At 41.8% G+C, this 19582-nt stretch overlaps 1 protein-coding gene across 1 annotated transcript in view; it reads right to left on the reverse strand.

The window, feature by feature from the left end:
* Positions 1-19582, reverse strand: part of LOC118311204 (cadherin-12-like) — a 64564-nt gene that overhangs the window by 33152 nt on the left and 11830 nt on the right. The window contains exon 2 of the mRNA XM_035634831.2: positions 12827-13438. Coding sequence (XP_035490724.2) covers positions 12827-13123 — 297 coding nt within the window. The 5' untranslated portion in view covers positions 13124-13438. The remainder of the gene's footprint in view (positions 1-12826; positions 13439-19582) is intronic.

The following is a 19582-nucleotide window of genomic DNA, read 5'->3' on the forward strand; positions in this document are numbered from 1 at the left end:
CCGGGAGTCTAGCTACGCCCGCCGGTCGGGGCTCCAGGTTATGTCAGCTCATTATCAGAGCTGTTGTGGTTGTGGTTACAAACCAAAGTGACTCTGAACACAGTTGGACAGACCTTCAACCAATCAAAGCAGAGGACATGAAATGGCAGCATATAAAAAAAACACTGTCCTGTAGGTGCAGGTGTGTGATCCAACAGACCTCCCCACACCAATGGCAGCCATCGTACAAACACATGCTTCAGCCACGCCCCTCCGTCAGTCATCATGTCTAACCTGCCCCTGTTTTAGATGAATGGATGCGATTTGCCCGACCTGTTTCATGATGTGATGTCACTGATTGATTTTTAGAAAAGAGATCCTACACACCATAATGTAACTACAGTACAAACTATATTTACACTCTCTTCAGAGTTGACGACTTCCTGTCAAAATATGACTCCTTGTGTTCTCAAACTCTACAGTTGGCTGATAAATGATGCTGTCTATTGCATAATACAGAAATGCTCCATCTTATAGACCCTGGCTCTTCAATTTTAGGTCATAACGTCACATACGAGAAATGTGCAGCTCCTCTTTTCACCCTCTGTCTGAAGCGCCTGGATTTGTTTTAGCCCCGCCTCCCAATGAACCCCAGTCTGGTCTGATTTACCATCTGGCCCAGACTGTTGTGATCAGTCAACCGGTTTTAAAACATGTTGGAAATGTCATGACCCTTCAGCAGAGAAGTGGAGATTCTCAGATTGCAGATGGGGTTACCCCCAAAAGAGTCCAACTGTGACATCACAGTGGGAAAGAAATCTGAACCAGTTGTTCAGAGCTTCAGGCTGTAGGGTTTAGTCAGCTCACAAAAAAAACATAGGGTGGTCTTTTTTCACATTTTTACATAATATGTCACCTCTGATACAATGTTTCAGCCAGACACAATTTACAAGCATGCCAAGTGGCCGAAGTTTAATCAATGTGAATGTCGTTCTCACCTCGAAAACAGCAAAGTACCATGACACCTTCTGCTGAATGACAGACATTAAAGTCCTCCTAATCTAGCAGCACTGCAGTGATTAATCATATGAAACAAATGAACCTGCAGCAGAAGCAGGCATGTTCAATCCGCATACAGAGCGATGACACGCTTCCCCAACAGTGAATTCATTACATTTCTCAGAGAGCGATCCAAAAATGGATGTGAAAGTTAACAACGAGCCGGCCAGGCCCCGGCGGGATCCGAACACTAATGTGAACGGACCTGAATACTGATGTAATTTAATTACGATCCGGCGGAGCAGAAACGTGGATGTGAAAGCTAATGAGGACCAGAGGAAGACCGACTGCGGGACATTACACAGTCCTGAGGTCAGTGCACAGCAGAGCGGCTGTGGAATCACAGCGACAAACTCCAACATTAGCTCATAGCTTTTGAAATATTAGGGTAATGCAAATTTGAAAACGTGGAACACACATGTCTCGGGACATGGAGCAGTGACAGTCATGTCATGTACTGTATAAAACAATCTCTAATGCGATCGGGTTCAAGCGCGACTTGACGTGTCCTGTGCAGGGAGAGATCACTCTGCTGTTGTAACTTCAGTTTGAGACTAACTCAATGAAAGTGTGATGTGTGTGTAGTCCGTCAAAGAGCCGTGTAGAATACTGAACACGTTCGCGTTGCCTGTGCAGCATTTGAGGACACCAGACCTACGTAAATCAGGCCCTGTGCTGGGTGGGGTGTAGAGTTCCACGTATGGGTGAAATACAATCCAGGACGATTAGTTTTAATTATTCATGAACACGGAAATATTCTCAGTTGCCAAAAACGCTCTGATCGTATAATTCTGGAAAGCTATCAAAGTAGGAATAGTGGGTTCATGTATCAAATGAACCACGCATGACAATGTGTGTTTATATCACCAGCCAAGGCAGCATCCTGCCAAATGATGTTCCACTGCAGCAAAACGTTCTTTTTTTTGACGGAGCCCTCAGCGCTGACCCCCTGCTGTGTGGCAGGATGGGTCCCGAGGCTCGGGGCACCAGGCGTAAGCAGGTGAAAACTTTTAGACTCTGATAGTTATTTCCAGGAACGGATGTAAAATATGTAAAAGACTGGCTTTTTTTTTATTTCGAAATACATTCAAAGTTAGATGCCATGCTCTTTTTCCAGTAAACTAGACTACTGCAATGCACTTGATGCTGGATTGACGAAACAGCTGTTTAATAAACTCCGTCTTGTCCAGAGTTTTACCTAAAACCACATGGCCGTGGCTCAGCACTCCTGCACCAGCTCCCAGTAGAACAGAGAAACAAGTTGTAGTGTGCAACTTATCTGTTGGTTGGTTGAATTTCTGATTTTGGTTATTATGAGGTGGACTGGATAGCTCCTTTCACCAACCCTGCTGCTCTCTCGGACATGTAATCTATGTGCTCTATTTCTGTATCATTGCCAGTGTTGGGCAGTAACTAATTACTCACTAATATATTACTGTTATATTTTTCCCAGTAACTAGTAGTGTGATGGATAACAATTTCCGAAATAGTAATTATATTACAGTTACTGATCCAAATAACGCTGCATTACTTTCGCTTTTCGAGAATGCAAATTTGTATTTTGTCCTAGGTAGGCTTTCTTATATGATGACGTGCATGTGTGGGCAGGTCACGTCGGCTATGGCTACTAGCCAAAAGGTTTAACACAGGATGGAGGATGACCTGGAAAGGCTTGTCGCTGGGTATGTCATAGATAAGAGGTTTGAGAAGCTTCTGCTAATGACATACAATCATTGTTTCACATTTTAACTTTAGGACCTCGCTTAATATGCCAGGGCAGAAATAACAGAACAAGAAGCTGGACACAATATCAGCTTAAATGTGGTGTTATGCAACATTTTAAGGTTCTGTAAAACCATCAGATATTCCTTGCTTCTCTTATGACTGAATATGCAGAACCCACAAAAGTAATATAGTAATATAATGAGTAACATAACAAATTACTTTTAAAACCAAGTAATAAGTAAGGTTATATAATTACTTTTTGAAAAAGTAATAAGTAATAAGTAACTTATTACCCTTCCTGAGTAACTTGTCAAACATTGATTACTGCAGCATGCAGCCGAGAGTGATTTGGTTTTGAAAAATGCCTGTGGGGCAGTGAGCAGGATTTAAAGCCCTACAGGGCTTCTTAGCCCCCAGTCCAGGTCGCTGACTGTCCTCAGTTGATTCTGTTTGGCATTTTCCCATTTCATCTTAGTTTTTTGGTCGTCTTTGTCTGATCATTCCACACATCACACCGCAGACCAGGCAGCAGCTTGTATTTAAAAAAACTTTACAGAACCGACAGCTAGCAGACCCTGAGGAAATATTGGCTATGTTTGACAAAATATGCATTGGTTTAAAATGGCTTACTGACCCTTTAAATCACAATAAATCTCTAAATCTCCTTCAAGCACGGAAGTTGATGGAAGACCTACATTTATCTATTCTGCTTACCCCAGCGAATACTGGGTGAGGGGCGGGGTTCAGCCTGGAAAGGGCACAAGGCCCATCGCAGGGCTGACATACAGAGACAAACAACCATTCACACTTTCAGGCAATTCAGAGTTGCCGGTCAACCTGCATGTCTCTGGGCCGTGGGAGGAAGCTGGAGTCCCAGGAGAAAAGCCACATCCGCACAGAAAGAACATGCGAACTCCACAAAGAAAGAATGGAATCACTGCACAAGCATGCCACCCTTCATTCAAGACAATTTCACACCAAAAGACGGAAACTTTCCAATTAATATAATGTATGACATGATATTATGAATATGGATTTCAAGGATAAAGATGAACCCAGAGAATTATTACAGGGAATTATTATATTAGCCTGGATAGAGGAACACAGCTAGAACCTGTGACTTTTATGCTCACACTGTTCTGATGAATTGACCAGCCACATCGTGTGTACTCACTTAAATGCAGGCGTGAAAAGACAAGACTACCATGTTCCACACTATCCAACACCAAAAAACACACCAGATAGGTAGTTTTTGAAGCAGGTCCGTGGTAAGGAAGCAGGTCATCCCCTAGGATGGAGTTGTAGCAGCAGAAGTGAATTGCAGGTATGGGGGAAAACTCAATATGTACAAACATACTGTTGGACTACAGTTGTAAAGGGTTAGAGGTATTTCGCTATTAACCAGGTCACTAGCTGCAGCTGTTGTCTCTGACTGGGACCAGCAGAAGTAGAGTTTACTTTCACTTTCACTAAATGTTTCCACAGATCACTCGTGTTACCGCTTTTACTTGCAAAACATTAAATACACTTGTGACAACGATCCATCGTCGCAAGGAGCAGGTTAGAGTGTTCCGTCTGTGCTGCGCATTGAGAGCTGGGCACGCCCCCTTCACAGAACTCAGGTTTGGGAATAGCGAATGCATGAAATTCTACAATACCGTTAGCAGCACTAATAACATCTGAGCTTATTGATACTTTCATAATTTAGCCCCTGGGTTTGTTTAATACAGGGTTTCTGTTCCCATCCATCGATAAGACGGAGCCCAAAATTTAAAAAGTAAATTATACAAATTCAGCAGTGGCAGTCAAAATCCAGTAGTTCAGCACTGCCGCTCCTGAATGCATGTAGGGCAAACACTGCAGGTTATAACGACTTATATGGTCGTTTTAAAGATCCCAGACCACAAGTGGTAGTGCTGGAAATGATTCAGCGACACAAATCGTGCAGGAGAAGAATGCAGTGATTCACACACAACTTTCCCATAGGCCTTTGCTAAAAGCTCAAATGCCTCAGTTGCAAAAAATGACAATAATATAATTTATCGCAATAATTTCTTGCCTAATAATCGTCAAAAAGTAGTTATCACGACAGGCCTAGCTTCTTATCATGGCTTGGGTTTAAATAAGTACTTATGTGTGTACTTCTGAACCAACTGCTAACATCCATTTTTAACAGATTGATAACATTCAAAGCAGGGACCTTAAACCCACACGAGAAGCGTGGGTTTAATCTTTGCTGATTGGGAGTGAGAAGGTAAACTCTGGGCAGGGTAATAGGATTTACTTTAAAAGGTCTACTGTACAAATGGGCAAATGTCCTCTTGGACTCAAGGATGAACTGATTAGAATTTGGTGGTCACAAAACAACGTTCACGCATTGACTCAAGAATGCATTCACAAATGAAAAAATATATCTAATCAGATTAAGTATATAAAAATTCAGTCTCTATGACATATATCCTTGAGGGGATATTACATTGATGTACCGTCATTTCCTGGAGATTTACTCTAAACTTCCCCCAACCCAGTGGCGCCCCCAGAAATTTTTCACAGGGGGGGCCAGATGGGGCGGATCTCGAGATGGATTTGAGGTGTGGAGAGTTCTAAGTCTTTTGTTACCTTCGTTATTAAATACTCTTTTTTACTGCTTACCTTCATTTGGGTCGCGCTCCTTCAAACCGTGACACTTAAACCTAAATATACTATTTAACTATTATAGAAAATATACTTTATTGATTTAAATGAAAGGTACCGAATGTAAAATATCAGATAAAAGCATTTTACCACCATGTAGCATTTTATTTATAACATGTAACATAATATTTATATGCTACATGCAACTCTCCTTGATAGTGCCACTGCCCAAACCTCAAATCACGTCCCCTAAGAGATTCCCCATAATGAACAAAAGTCCCAATGACTGTATGAAAAGATTTTGGTCCCCAGAATCACCTAGACCACACACACAAACACACACACACACACACACACAGAGTTCTGCTGGGCTTGCACTGCTGGGCTCTGCACTGATGTGCAGAGAGAAATCCGGGGAGATTCCATCTCAACCCATACCCACAGTATATGTACTCAGCTGCGCCTCAGTGAGTGTGAGCAAACTGTAGCAGTGTGTGAATCCTCTCTCTCTCGGTGGAGCGGCTTTGTTCTGCCTCGGGTACAGAAAACCTTCCTTCCTCTCGAGGTGTTTATGCAGTTTCCCTTACTCCTTCACCACACTCCACCACTCTTCCATCCTGACAGATTTTACCTCCCTGTAATTCAAAACAGCTCAGTATGGAAAAAAAAAAAGACTTCCTGATTATTTCATTTTTGTTTAGGTTTTAAAAGAATTATATACGTCCACTGGCCATTCTATGAGGAACAACTACTTATTCATGTACCTATCCATTCATGTAGTGCAGTGCAGTGTATAAAACCCCTGCAGATACAGGTCACAGTGAAAACAAGAGGATCCCAGTGACTTTACTGTGACACGTGTTCCTGAAACTGCTGACCTCCTTACATTTCCACACACGACAACTGAGTTTTTACTCTTAGAGACTTATTGACTTATGATGTGATGCAGTCATGTGCACGCGGATCTCAAGAATCTCTTGCGGAATCATAGAAGAGAAGAGCTGAGACTGTTCTTATAGCAAAGGGAGGAAGTACCCAGTATATAGGTATTGGGTTCCTTTTAAAGTGATCAGTGTGATGTATGTTTTGGAAGTTGCTCACCTTGACCATCAAATCAAAAGTTCTCATGTGAGGAGCTTCACTGGTCCAGCACCCGAGAATCCATCCCTCTGACTGATCGTCCTCATTGTGGGCCCTTGGCCATGTTGTAGTTCAATATCTGTTATTATTGTGGTTGATAATGTAATTTTGTCAAATGCCGAGAGCATTTATCTCAGTTTGCTCTACATAGATGAGATGAGTCTGTTAAAGTGGAGCTGTGCTCGACTTGCACAAAAATATAAATTTAGCCGATGCAGCTTTCATTCGCAAACTAGGTGCATTAACATGCTTTTTAAAAAACCCAATTATATTCGGGTTAAGGAAATCCCCGGTCTCTCAAACGCCATGTAAACACCTCACCCCAGCCAAAATCTGAGTTCTCATCTAGGTTAACAGACCTAGATAACTCCTTCAGTAACCAGGGGATTCGTTCATGTAAACACCTTAACCGGTGGTAAACTCGGGTTATGCATCCGGGCATTCTCCGTAGGTTATAACTGCCCCTCCCCAACAACATCAACAACACAAACTGTACCTTTAAACCCGAGGACTTCTCCACGGCAAGTTAAGTTACTGAGGCGTATGAACGTATGAAATGTACAGCGCTGAAAAGTCCTCCGTGTTCTCCTCACGCTTGTTGTGATTTTGACAAAAGTCAACCAGGAAGAAAAAGCCTTATTCTGACCAGTTGTACGTCGGCAGAGCGCCACCTACTGTACCAGTTCAACCCGGTCACTGCCGTGCATGAAAACACATTGACTGTGGCATCGGACACAGGCTGACAGAGTGCTGAGCCGAGCTGCGTGGCTACAGAGGGAAATTGGTTTTCATCCAGCCTTCAGATCTCGCTCCTGCAGCAGGTGTGGTGTCTAAGCTTGTGTCTAAACCTGATTCTGTTAAATCAAAAGATTGGGCGTAGGAGCTCCACACACAACACTGGTAACGAGGAGAAATATATATAACATCCGCATCCCCTGTGTTGCTGAGGAGCTGGGTTATTTTCTCGCCTCCGCATCTCATACAGTATTTTTCATTTTGCTTTTATTACACCACATGTAAATATCCACATCTACAGTCACCACCAACACCTGTCACAGGGGAAATTTGTCTTTGTGGCTCACAAACATACATGTACATTTATTATTTATTTATTTGTGTGTGTGTCATGTTTTATTGTCTCACTAATTTCCAAGAAATTACACTAACGCAACAGCGTGTTGGTTTAGCTGGAAACATAATCTCTGGATGGAGTATATACAGAGGCAACATATTTTATTTATGAATCAACAGCTACATGTGTGAACAGAAGCAGAATCAGGGGGGTGGTACTTGCTGTTGTATAGAAACATCATTCTTAGCACACAGGATTGGCCCATGTACTAGAAATCACATACGCAGATCACAAACCCAGTGCTTGAGGAAATTTAAATGTGTTTTTCCTTCTGCTGGTTGCTGTACCATATGAAAGTATATTTGCAAAGTCTATGATTTTTTTTATAATGCATGCACACTGACTCACAATCCGGGTGATATTCAACAAATCCCATGTGTAGAGCCCAGACAATGGCCAATGTTTCCTCGGGGTTTTTTTTGTGTGTGTGTGTGTGTGTGTATGAAAGATATATCTTATTCCTCTTTGTCACGGATCACCATTGTTTATTTCACTGAGCCCCTTTAATTCCAGCTTTTTCCTCTCGGTGTTCAGTCTCCTTTGTGACAGGTGTCACAGTGTACAGTGTGACCGACTGTATATCAGATGTGCCTCGACGGGCATATAAAACTGAAAACAGTTCCGAGAGTTGATTGCTTTTCATGTCAAATTTCTTAGTTGAAACTAGTGTGAGCCTAAAATGGTTTCATACAAACAAGAATGTGACCAAAGCTTTTTAAACGCTTCACTAATTCTGAGGAAAATTTTGTCAAATGGTTCCCTTTTTCTCTGGATATAATATGTCTATAGAAGCTGTGAAATTAATCCAGAGCAACATCTTGACCTTAAAACACGCAAGACTTTACATAAGGCCATTATCCTGTTGTAGCTGTTGTCGCACAGCATGTGGCCTATAGACAATCTGTGCCTGATGCAGTTCACATTGGTCTGAGGGATTAGGGTGCAGCAGGGGTCTCGGTAAAAGGCTTTTCTTTATTTGTGTGGCCTGTTAGCCTCTTAGAAATAAAAGAGTAGCCATGTTCATTTCATCAGCTATTTTAATGGTTTAGTCTTAGAACTGAGATTTTTAAAAAGTCATTTGTAGTTTAAGTCATATTTAGACAATTTCTACCTTTTTCAATTGTAGTCTGTTTCCAGTAATTTGAAACGAGTCAATCAGAAAATAACCAGAAAAAAAGAAAAGCCTTCCCAATCAAAAAGCATCTAGAACATAAGTCCTGCAATAAATCCTAAACTTAGTGTCCACATCCGTCAGGACTGTGTTGATTGTGTCTGCCTTAGTGGCCGTGTTCTCCAATATTGTGTAATACACTGCGTGTTTAAAATATGTTGTAAAATAAAAACATTTAGAATAGAATGGCCTTTATTGTCATTGTATCATTAAAAGGAGTGCTACATACATAAATACATATATAAATAAATGTAGTAGTTTAAAAACTACATTCAGAAATTGCACAGGAAGAACATTGCACATTGGTGTAATAGTTATCCCCATAAAACTAAAAACGTTCAACTCACATTTTTTTGTCTGTTCAGAGTTCTTACAGCTGTGGGAAACTCTGAAGTATATTAAAGTACTAGACAGCGACAGTATCTGCTGTACAACGCACTTTATTCAGGTCAAAAATAATCTGAATAGAAATAATCCTTGCACTTTGATAAACATGATTTGACTGGCTTAAAAAAAATAGTCAACCACATTACACATGACTATTTTTGAGGGGATGCAATTTTATTGGCTGGTGCCTGCATGGGCTTGAATATTTGCATTAATGCAATTTGTTTGGCTGGTGGCTGCTCTGCCACTTGAAAAAGTTGAGCTTTTCTCAGCCTTTATCGGCAACACAAGCAAAAGCGAATAAATGGAACGACAATGCAGTGCGGCAAGGCATGACATGCTCCTACGTGAGCACTCCACCGTGCAACGAAACAAACAAATGTGTCCTCAGTAAACCATTAGCCAACGTAGCCGATTGGTGTGCCGACTTTCAATGAGACTAAATCTCCAATGCAGTAATGTCCTATCATTGTGAACCTGACGGATAATATTTCATCACTGCTTTCTGTAGTTAGATTAATGTGGCTTTAAAGGCAATCCTATACAACATTTTTATAAAGTGAGATCACCTCAGTTTTAGGTCAGTCTTGTTGTCATGTTGATGAAGTCAGTTAGTGGTGAATGACATAGGTGAATTCGTATCTTCGTCTTGTCTAAGTCAAGGAGAAAGGTATTGGTGAACATTTACATTTACAAAATGAACACCACTAATGAGACATGTATGCATCCTATTGTCTTCCTCGCAGACCCAGCCAGGGGTTTGAGCACTAGAAGCTCTGACTGAAGGGTCCTCTGATTCCTCCTGCCCCCCTCCTTCCACACAGCCCCTGCCTCCTCCTGTGATAATCAAGCTGTAAACCCTGCTGTTATCACCAACAGCAGATTAATCAGGAGCCCCTGGGCACGAGTCATGATTAGAGCCCGGTTCATTACGCCTAACTGCCTCTTTAACCCTCACACATGCTCTCCTGCCTGCCTGTAGTCGGGACTGCAGAGCTTCGAGAAGTTTGCTTGTAACAGTGCCCTCCATCAGCAACTACCACGTGTCCATGGGCGAAAAACTCTGAGGTATCAAAATCATGCACAGCCTAAAGACATCACATTGTTCATGTTTTACATGTCGGTGGTGAGCCCAGCTCATGGTGCTAACTCACTCGGACGATCTTGGGGTTCGACCATGTAAAGCACAGAGCCAAATCCCAACAATCTGTCACTTACTTTGATACGTGAGGACATATTTATTGTGTGTGAGTGTTGTGTGTCGCAGTGTTGCTGACTGCTGAGCTTCATGACAAGCTGTCTGGACATGCAAACAATGAATCCCTAACTCAGCAGCAGAATACATCAGAATGTTTGCTATAGGAGAAGGAAGAACCAGAGACCGGTCACACAAATGTGTTCCACACTCCCGCACTGACATATAATAATACTACAACCACAGCAGCTTGACCAATAAATTCATGGATCAATGCCTTTGTTGGTCAGTTTAACCTTTAATGGCCAAGTTCTACATCCACGCTTTGTAGCCGTGGCTAAAGGAAAACTGTGGCTTATTACAAGTTGGGTTGAACACTGTAGGTCGGACATGATCTCTACAGCAGCGGTGGCTTTCACTGTCTAAAATCACCTCAGGCTATATCTGACTCAATACACACATACTACTTGTTAGCAGGATACATTCGTTGCTGGTGTTGGTCTACAAGTGCCGTTACTCCATTGTGTGAAGGCACAACCTTTAGCGATGGCAATAAGGATTAATTATCGATAGTGTTGGTAAATGTGCATATCACATTAGACCATATGAGATGGATAAAATATGATATACCACCATTAGAAGTAACTCAAAATGAAATGTATTTAATCAAGCTCCAAGAACCTTTTTAATCTCAACAAGTTTTTTACTCCGGGTAAAATAAAGGTTATAGTAAAATATTAGTTTTTAGTTCATTTGTTCAACAAAGTTGGAACTTTTACCTTTCACAGTGTATCAACAGTAATGGAAAACCTATAGTACAGTATGCGAACGCTATGTGTTGTTCTACAGTATTTCATCATCATCAGATGCACATTCAATTTAAACACGCATTTAAGGTGATAGTAAGAGAAGATACTCAATTTCTCAATGTTATTTTTCTGTGAGGATCATGTACATGATTGTAAGGAACTGATATTTCAGTGCTGGTCTGCTGATCTGTCGCAGGAGGAAACAGTGCTGCTGATCAGAGTCTGTGCAGAGGGTGCAAATACATACTGGCCTTGATTTGTAAGTGTTGGACCGTTGATCGTTGACTGGATCATTATGCTTTGCTTGACCCCACACACTGTATTGCTGATTGTGCGCGAACAGCAGAAACTGACCTGACAGATATGGATTTGTCAGCCAAGCATTTTATTTCGTATTAGTCTGTCTCTGAATTGCACGCAGCATCCTGTTGAGCCTTCACCTGAGTAAGACGTACGCCCTGAAAAGCTCGCTTCCTTCTTACACGGGAAAAAGTCCATCTCTGGCCACTGACTAAAATTATTATTTTGTCATTCTCTGTCAGGACAAGGAACAAGTGCTGTACTCAATGATACTGGTTCCTCGAAGCAGAAACCATTTAATGATAAACCGTATGTAAATGTATTGTATTTATATAGCGCTTTTTTGGTCTTATAGACCACTCAAAGCGCGGTACAGTCCTGCTATTAACTGAGCTTTTTCTGTCACATTCATACACTGTCGAAAGAGCTGCCAGAGGCAATTTAGGGTTAAGCATCTTGCCCAAGCTATGCGGGCTGGTGGAGGCTGGGATCGAACCGGCAACCTTCGGGTTGGTGGACGACCGCTTCTACCTCCTGTCTGACATGATCTCCAATCGCAAAATAATTTGCAAAAAAAGAATCCCCTTGAAGAGAACACTGTACACACAACAGCTCTAAACTGGCAGAAGGAAGAAGATGTCAAATAAGGAGGAGGTCTGGGTGACCAGCATCAGCAGTCTCATATGAGTAATCGTGGATTAATGGTGGGAAGATTCTGCTTTTGATGACCACTCTGTGAATATATGAATATGAACGGATGTGACTGTGCATGAATGAAGCAACTGATGCCAATCAGCTGATGCAAGTGCAACTTCTGGGCTCTGCCTCAACGAGCACTATGCTCCATTGAAACAACACTGTGGTTGTGAATGGTCACCTGGCTGGCGACCTGTCCGGCATGTACCCCTGCCTCCCGTCCAATTTCAGCAGGGATTGGCTTCAGACCCCCCCCCACCCAGATCCACAAATACATTCATCAAACCGTGATACCTGCCACACCTGACTTGTCCTCTGTGCTTGATATTGTCTTATTTCATGATATTTTCCTGCAGGTAACCATTAAAAGAGATGAAATAATGAAAAACAAAATAATGTGTAAAAAGTTTGGCGACTTTTCTGTTGAGACAATAACCATTATCCTATATCATGACATTTTAATGGGCTCTGGATGCTGTACTATACTGTGGAAAACATTGCACAAAATGACAGCTTAAAGATAAAAACTCAAACTGGTTTTAACCTGGTGAGTTTAATTTGTAAAATTAGAAATTCAGACGTGACCAATATTTACTTACCTTTCCAACATACTGTGGTTCAGAGCCCATGTACTCCTCCAGGACAAAGAACTGGTTCCACACCCATCCTCTTTTAATCCGCTGGGCCCTCGACCTCCCATGTCTCCTTAGCCTCTTCCTGCCCTCCAGTGATGTCACCTTGCCAGTAGACACCCTCATGCTCTTTGGCCCTGTTGCCCCCCGACCTGACATCACCGCACCCTTAGTTCTGCTCTGGAGCGGAGCACTTTGGGAGCTGTAGTCCAACAGGAAGCAAGCAACCACCAGAAACAGAGTGACATATTCCCTTGTGATCATCAGGGAGTGTTGTCACGAAAATAAATAAAGGCAACTGAAAAGTTTAGAACGATGGCTGCTTCCAGGTTGGAAATTAACGTACATCCAAAACTGAATCTGGATTCCAATATTCCAGTATAATCCAAGATGATGACAGGGAAGTATGTTAATGTAGTGTCCTCTCTGACGTGTGCGCGTCACTCAAGATCATTATGTTGAGATGAGGGAGTCCCTAAGCACTCTGGTACCACAAAGAGCTGGTATCTAACGTTCTGGGTCTGGCTTTGTGATCCTGCTGATATCCGTTCTTTGTCATGTCAGTCTCAGCTTCGACACCTGGAGGGAAAAAAAATGAAATGTATGAAGATCATCTTGAGAAAGTAACTTAATTCTTTGAAACGGTTTCCAAAACAAGATGTATGGTTGCCATACACACACATGACCACCTGTGTCACCTGACCAAAATGACCCATTATGATAATTATCACAAGAAACATCATTCTGACTTGGTGAACATTAAAATGACCATAGTATGAAACCTTGCTGGCTCCAATTTATATTTCGAGTGCAGAATTAGAGGGCAATGTAACAGGCAATGTGAACACCCACGGGATTAATGATGAAGAGTGATATAACAGACATACATGCACCTGCACCAATAAAACACTTTCGTCCATTCGTTATTACTCACATTACTGTGATGTATGCAAGACATCTGAGAGGTGGAGTGTTTGCCCAGTCTGAGTCTGGAGCCATTGTCACCAACATATCAGGCCAAGCACCAAGGATTGGGTCCCAAATCAGATCAGAGGGCTCTAATTAGAAAAAGGCTTTAGCATGCATGGTTGGCAGCCTGGCTGGATTAGTGTGAAAGCTGATGCATGGCACGTGCACGTGCAGAAGGCGCTGTTTGCTTATGCGTGGCACTGTTAGAAAGCCTCATTAGTCATGTCATTTCTAATGGGATAAGATTGCCGTGTGTTGTAAAGCTTAAACCAGGGGGGCTTTCAAAGTCTGGAACCCATTGGAACAAATAGAGAACTACACCGCAAAGTTTTCTTGAACAAAGGAAGTGTTACCAAGGGGTTGTTGGGCTGTCACACGACAGACAAAGGTTCGCGTCCAGGATGACTGCCTGTGGTTTAGGCAATTACACTTTGGTTCTTTGGTTAAGATTAGGGTAAGATGGCGGCTTTAGTTTTAGGTTAACTTTTTTACTACCTAACCCTTCACCAAGTGCTGTGAGATTTAAACACAACCACACACATGTTTAATGATTCTGCAGTCACTACATATCGATATATACTACATGTCCGAGGTTAATTATTTTGGAGGACAATAAATACCAAAAAAAGTCCAGTATTAGAGTAATTGTGACTTTCCAAATACGTAAATCAACATACGCACATTTCATTGAGTAATGACTCCGGGACCGTGTCTATGTTCCCTCAGCCCTATGTTCCCTCAGCCCTATGTTCCCTCAACCATATGTTCCCTCATCCCTATGTTCCCTCAACCATATGTTCCCTCAGCCCTATGTTCCCTCACCCTATGTTCCCTCATCCCTATGTTCCCTCAACCATATGTTCCCTCAGCCCTATGTTCCCTCAACCCTATGTTCCCTCAGCCCTATGTTCCCTCAACCATATGTTCCCTCAACCCTATGTTCCCTCTATCTTTCATAGAAATAAGGGAACACAGCGATGACCCCATGACTCCATACTACAAACTACTTCACTTAGTACAGACACATTTGCATTCAACGTCCATGCAGCCGAGACACACAGAATAGGGCTCAGGGTTCCAATGATTCCTTTCACTTGGCAACATAAAAAGTATAAAGTACTGCAGGTTTTAACTTTAGTCTATAGGTTTTTTCTTGTACAGTGCCACATGATTCAACTGAAGCCATATCACCGGACACCTAAGGGTAAAAATAGTGCAGAAAGTGTGAATCTATGTAAATGAGATTCATAAGAGTCTTAAATAACAGCAAAGCCAAATAAGTGCCTACACAAGTTGCCCTGTGCACTATAGGTGCTTGTTGATATTTTGGTCCCAATGTCAAGGATAATGTGTCCATAGCCGAGTATGTGTTAAGTGGATAGCGTGATATCGGTTTGCCTGGTATTAATGTATTTCGTGGAGAGACGCCACCCCCCCCAGACCTTGTGTTAGACAAGCTTGTCTATTTGTCCTGATCACCTCCTGCTGTGTGTGGACATGGACACTGATGTCTTGGATCAGTATCTGTCAATCTGTCTGCAGTGGCTCAGCACTTTTTTTGTTTGTTAGTCCAGTCAGATTCAAGTGATAGGTGAAACAAGTTTCAATGGTTTGTCCCTAACTGAAGGAATATGCTGTACATGTACTTGTACATTGCAATGCCAGGGGTACTTTTTTATACAGTAAAAGACTACAGTGATACTATCGTGCACAGTTTTACATAGTGTACAATAGGAACTGCACATGGAAACGACAAAAGCAAACACACATTTGTCTTTGTATTCTACGTTCACTGGTGTGGTTCACAGATTTATGAACAGATTTATTCAGACTTCTGACCTTCTCTGTTTGCACACTTTACAAGGTAAATGGTATTTATATATTTCTTCTCTAGTCTTATTGACCAATAGCCCTCGGTTTAGTGGATGGCCTGGTCTTCTCTCCTGAGATGGAAGGCCTGTGTTGGATTTGATTTTAAATTGATAAAATGGCCATTTTGCAAATCAATTTAGGCACTCAGTGACCATGTTTTTGTTCTCAATTTAAACATACATTCTATCCTTTAAAATCAACAAAAAATAAAATATGCCAAAAGTAAAGCCGATATAGACTAATGAAACTCATGCCTAAAGTGAGGGGAGGGTATTTCTGGTTAAATATTGAAAACATTTTGTATTGGCCTCCAATATACTGTATATGTGTTAATAAATATGTTTTCCTACTTTCAACTATGACAATCTTTTTTTTTCAATTCCATTTCTGAATGTAATTCCTCAATTTGTTGTTTAAAAACATTATTAAGGCATAATATCCCATACAAAATAATTATATGTAAATATAAAAAAAGAAAATGTAAAAAGTCTGCTAAGATACAAAGGCCAGAGTCATTCTCTACCACAGGAAAAACAGTTTTTTTTTAGCATAGAGCATTTGTACTTCCCTTAGTAACATGTAACATGCCTGCCAACCAGCTAGTTGGGCACCAGCTGTTAGGGCAGAACCAAGATAATGTTACCGTGGCTACAGTGGTTGATTTGGCAGCGGGGTAGTGAGTGAGCTTTTTTGAAGGAGAACCAAGAGCTAAAACTGAGCATGTTGAACAGATGCTATGAGAGAAATATTACATATTTTGAACATCACAGATTGTAAACCTGTTTTAGTAGACCCCCAAATTAAAACCATGAGACTGTAAATGATCAAAATATGGGCACTGGTTTACTGGTTTCTGATTACACTGACCCACAGAGAGTGCGAGGGGCCAGTTCATGTCAGATACAGCACATCTGTCATTCTGTGTCCCACAAGGTTCTACTCTAGATCTAATGTGGCTCCCTCTATACTTTATGTTCCACCACTTGGACAGATCATTAGCTATTATAGCAGCATCTTTTATCATTTTAATGCCTATGACATTCAGTTGTATTACTCTTTAAACCTGTAACAACTTTTAACTTTAATTTTAAATGAAAGTTTAGCTGCTATCAGGATTTGGATTGCTGGCAACTGCCTTCAGTTAAATGCAAATAGGACGGAAATTCTTGAAAGTACTCATGTAAATTCAATACCAAACAACCCAGTATATAGATGAACTCTTCGTCACTTAAATGGCAAATCAGGCCTTTAGTCTTATGAATGAACATTTCTTCCTGTTCCTTGAACCTGGTGCAAAACCTGAGGTGACTGAGCCTGACAAGCTGTTGGAGCGCTCTCCCCTTACCACTATCCAGAGAGTAAGTAGATTCAATTTGTATAATATCTGTAACATGGTAACAACAGCACTGTTAAAGTCATTAAAAACCAGGAGGCAAACTCTGTCCTCCTGCATTCATATCAGACATGGGTCATCCTACAACCCCAACCTCCGTTTTCTGTAGAATGGCGAATGAAATACAAATTGTTGAATCTAAGACTGTATTCATATGTTTACAGCTGTACGACGGCAACAGGCCCTAAACATTGGATGGGACAGGCTCGAGCTCTGCTACAGAGGGTCACTCACCTGACAACCTAAAGCAGGATCAGTGTTGTAGGTACACTGCACACGCAGGTGGTGCACAAACAAAATGGAGTTAAATCGAAGTAAAATCAAAGATCAATACAGAGGATCTGTCACAGAGTCCAGAGCAACACTGTTTCCCAGATGTTTGTGTGCTCCACTGCCCCTTTCACCACCGCACAACCAGGCTGTCATGGATCAGTGCTCCCTAAAGCAGGAGATGGTCAAAATGCCTCTCGGGTGTGTGCGTGTTCTGCAGAGAGCCGTGAGCCCAGTCAGGCACATAACCTCAAAGAGTATTAGGATAATTCTCAAAGTAAAATGAAAGTGGAGTGGTACTTCATAGCAGATAACCTAGTTGCAGCTCTCGCTGACCTGGAACTTTCAAGCGTGTTACACAATTGGCTTCCCCACGATCACATCACAAAATATTTTTCACTTGTTCAAAACGTTTTCTCGCGCTATCCCGGACGACTCTTGGAGCATCTGAAAGAGAAAATCTGCTGCATGAAGACACAAGCGTGTTGATGGATTTGAAGCGGCCATGCTTTGCCTCTTGACTGGTGCCACTGGTGCCACCATCGCCAGACATACGTCATATGTTCTCTGCCCACATGTTGGGCTCTGATGAGGTGGCGACGTATTCACCACTGAGGACTGATGAAGTTTTGCCAGGTGCCGAAAAAACCAAACACAGGATTGTTGTGTTCAGAGCCAAATTTTTGTCGTGTGTTGTACATTCAGAGATGTGGGTAAATGTTTACGGCAGATTCCGGATCAGTTTTGCATAATGAATGAGTGCTATAGTTTGGATGAATAATCAGCCTGCTTCACTTTACCCTCACCGAAAAAAACCCATGTGCAATTAAATAGTATTTGACACTGTGTTCTCTATAGTGTATTAAAAATACACTCATTATTTGATATAAATGAATCAATTCAACCTTGGAGAGCAGTAATAGAGTGCAGTGAGGATTTGAACCACTGTAAAGCACAAGAGGGAGAGAGCTAGCCCCACCGATTACCACCCAAGTCAAGCAAAACGTGGCAACTCCCAGTTGCGGAACGCATGAGATGGTTTTACCTTCAATCCGTAACAACCGACAAATCCTCAGGCTACGAGTGCTGCAGCTTCAAACTGGAAGAGTTAGGAGAAACCCATGAAAAAATAAGGGGCCTGTCAGCGCCTCCTTTACGTTCACAAGTCCAAAAGCTGGAGACAGTCTGCACAGCTTGATACTGTTTTTAATTCTATATGTTCCTCACACTCCACGTGAGGAATATTTTATTTCACATTCACTGGGCCATCGTCTGTCAATCACAGTGGACAACCTAATGCTCACCTAATGCTGAGCTCACAGGTTTTCTTTGCAGCTGCTTTCTGTGGCCTCATGAAAGGTTAGGCCACGTCCACACTAATATTTTTTAGGTATACAACAAAATCACATTTGCTAGGTTTACATCTGGTGTCCACACAACTACAGACAGGACTGGGAAACAAAATTCTTCCCTGGCAATTTTGTCTGCACCGGACCCATTTTTCACAAAATCGCTTCACATTTAATCTGGTATTTTCACTACACTCCAGGTCGGTCTGCTTATACACAAAGTTTAAACAAAAAAGACTAATAAATACAGTCAATACATTGCAAAGACACTCCTAAAGAAGCTGCTGACGCTGAAGGAGCATCCTGAATGGAGAAGTGGTTTACTGACGTGTGCTGACAGAGCGTGAAAGTACGTGAGAAATGCCACTGCGGCAACTCTGGTGCCAAATGGACGGACGTCTCCTGTAATATTCCACACAGCACTGAACACTAATCAGCTCATTAATGACCCTGTCAATCACACGTCAGAGGCAGCAGCCAGGGAGGAGCAGGGCAGTGAACTGCAAACGCCTGCAAACGGTTTGAACCAGGAAACAGTGAGGGAAATTATTACACGGAAATTCTTTTAGTTACTTACAGCTATGTTAATATTTTTAAGAAAGACATTGGACAGAATCAATTCACTTTGGAACCATGTGATGTTCATTAATTAATGGCATTCACTAGCCAATGGGAGATGATGGAAGAAAGCTTTAAAAAATAAAATAACCAAGCCGCAATGTGTGAACATCTTTTCCACCTCGTGTACTGTATATAGACTGGAATTTGGTTGGAGATAATCATCATAATCATCATCACATTTTTGTTTTACACCAGCCCATGAAAAGAAATATTTTGGGGAAGTATATGGAGAATCATTCAGCATTTTTG

The sequence above is a fragment of the Scophthalmus maximus genome, chromosome 5 (genome assembly GCF_022379125.1).
Source record: "Scophthalmus maximus strain ysfricsl-2021 chromosome 5, ASM2237912v1, whole genome shotgun sequence".
Taxonomy (NCBI): Eukaryota; Metazoa; Chordata; class Actinopteri; order Pleuronectiformes; family Scophthalmidae; genus Scophthalmus; species Scophthalmus maximus.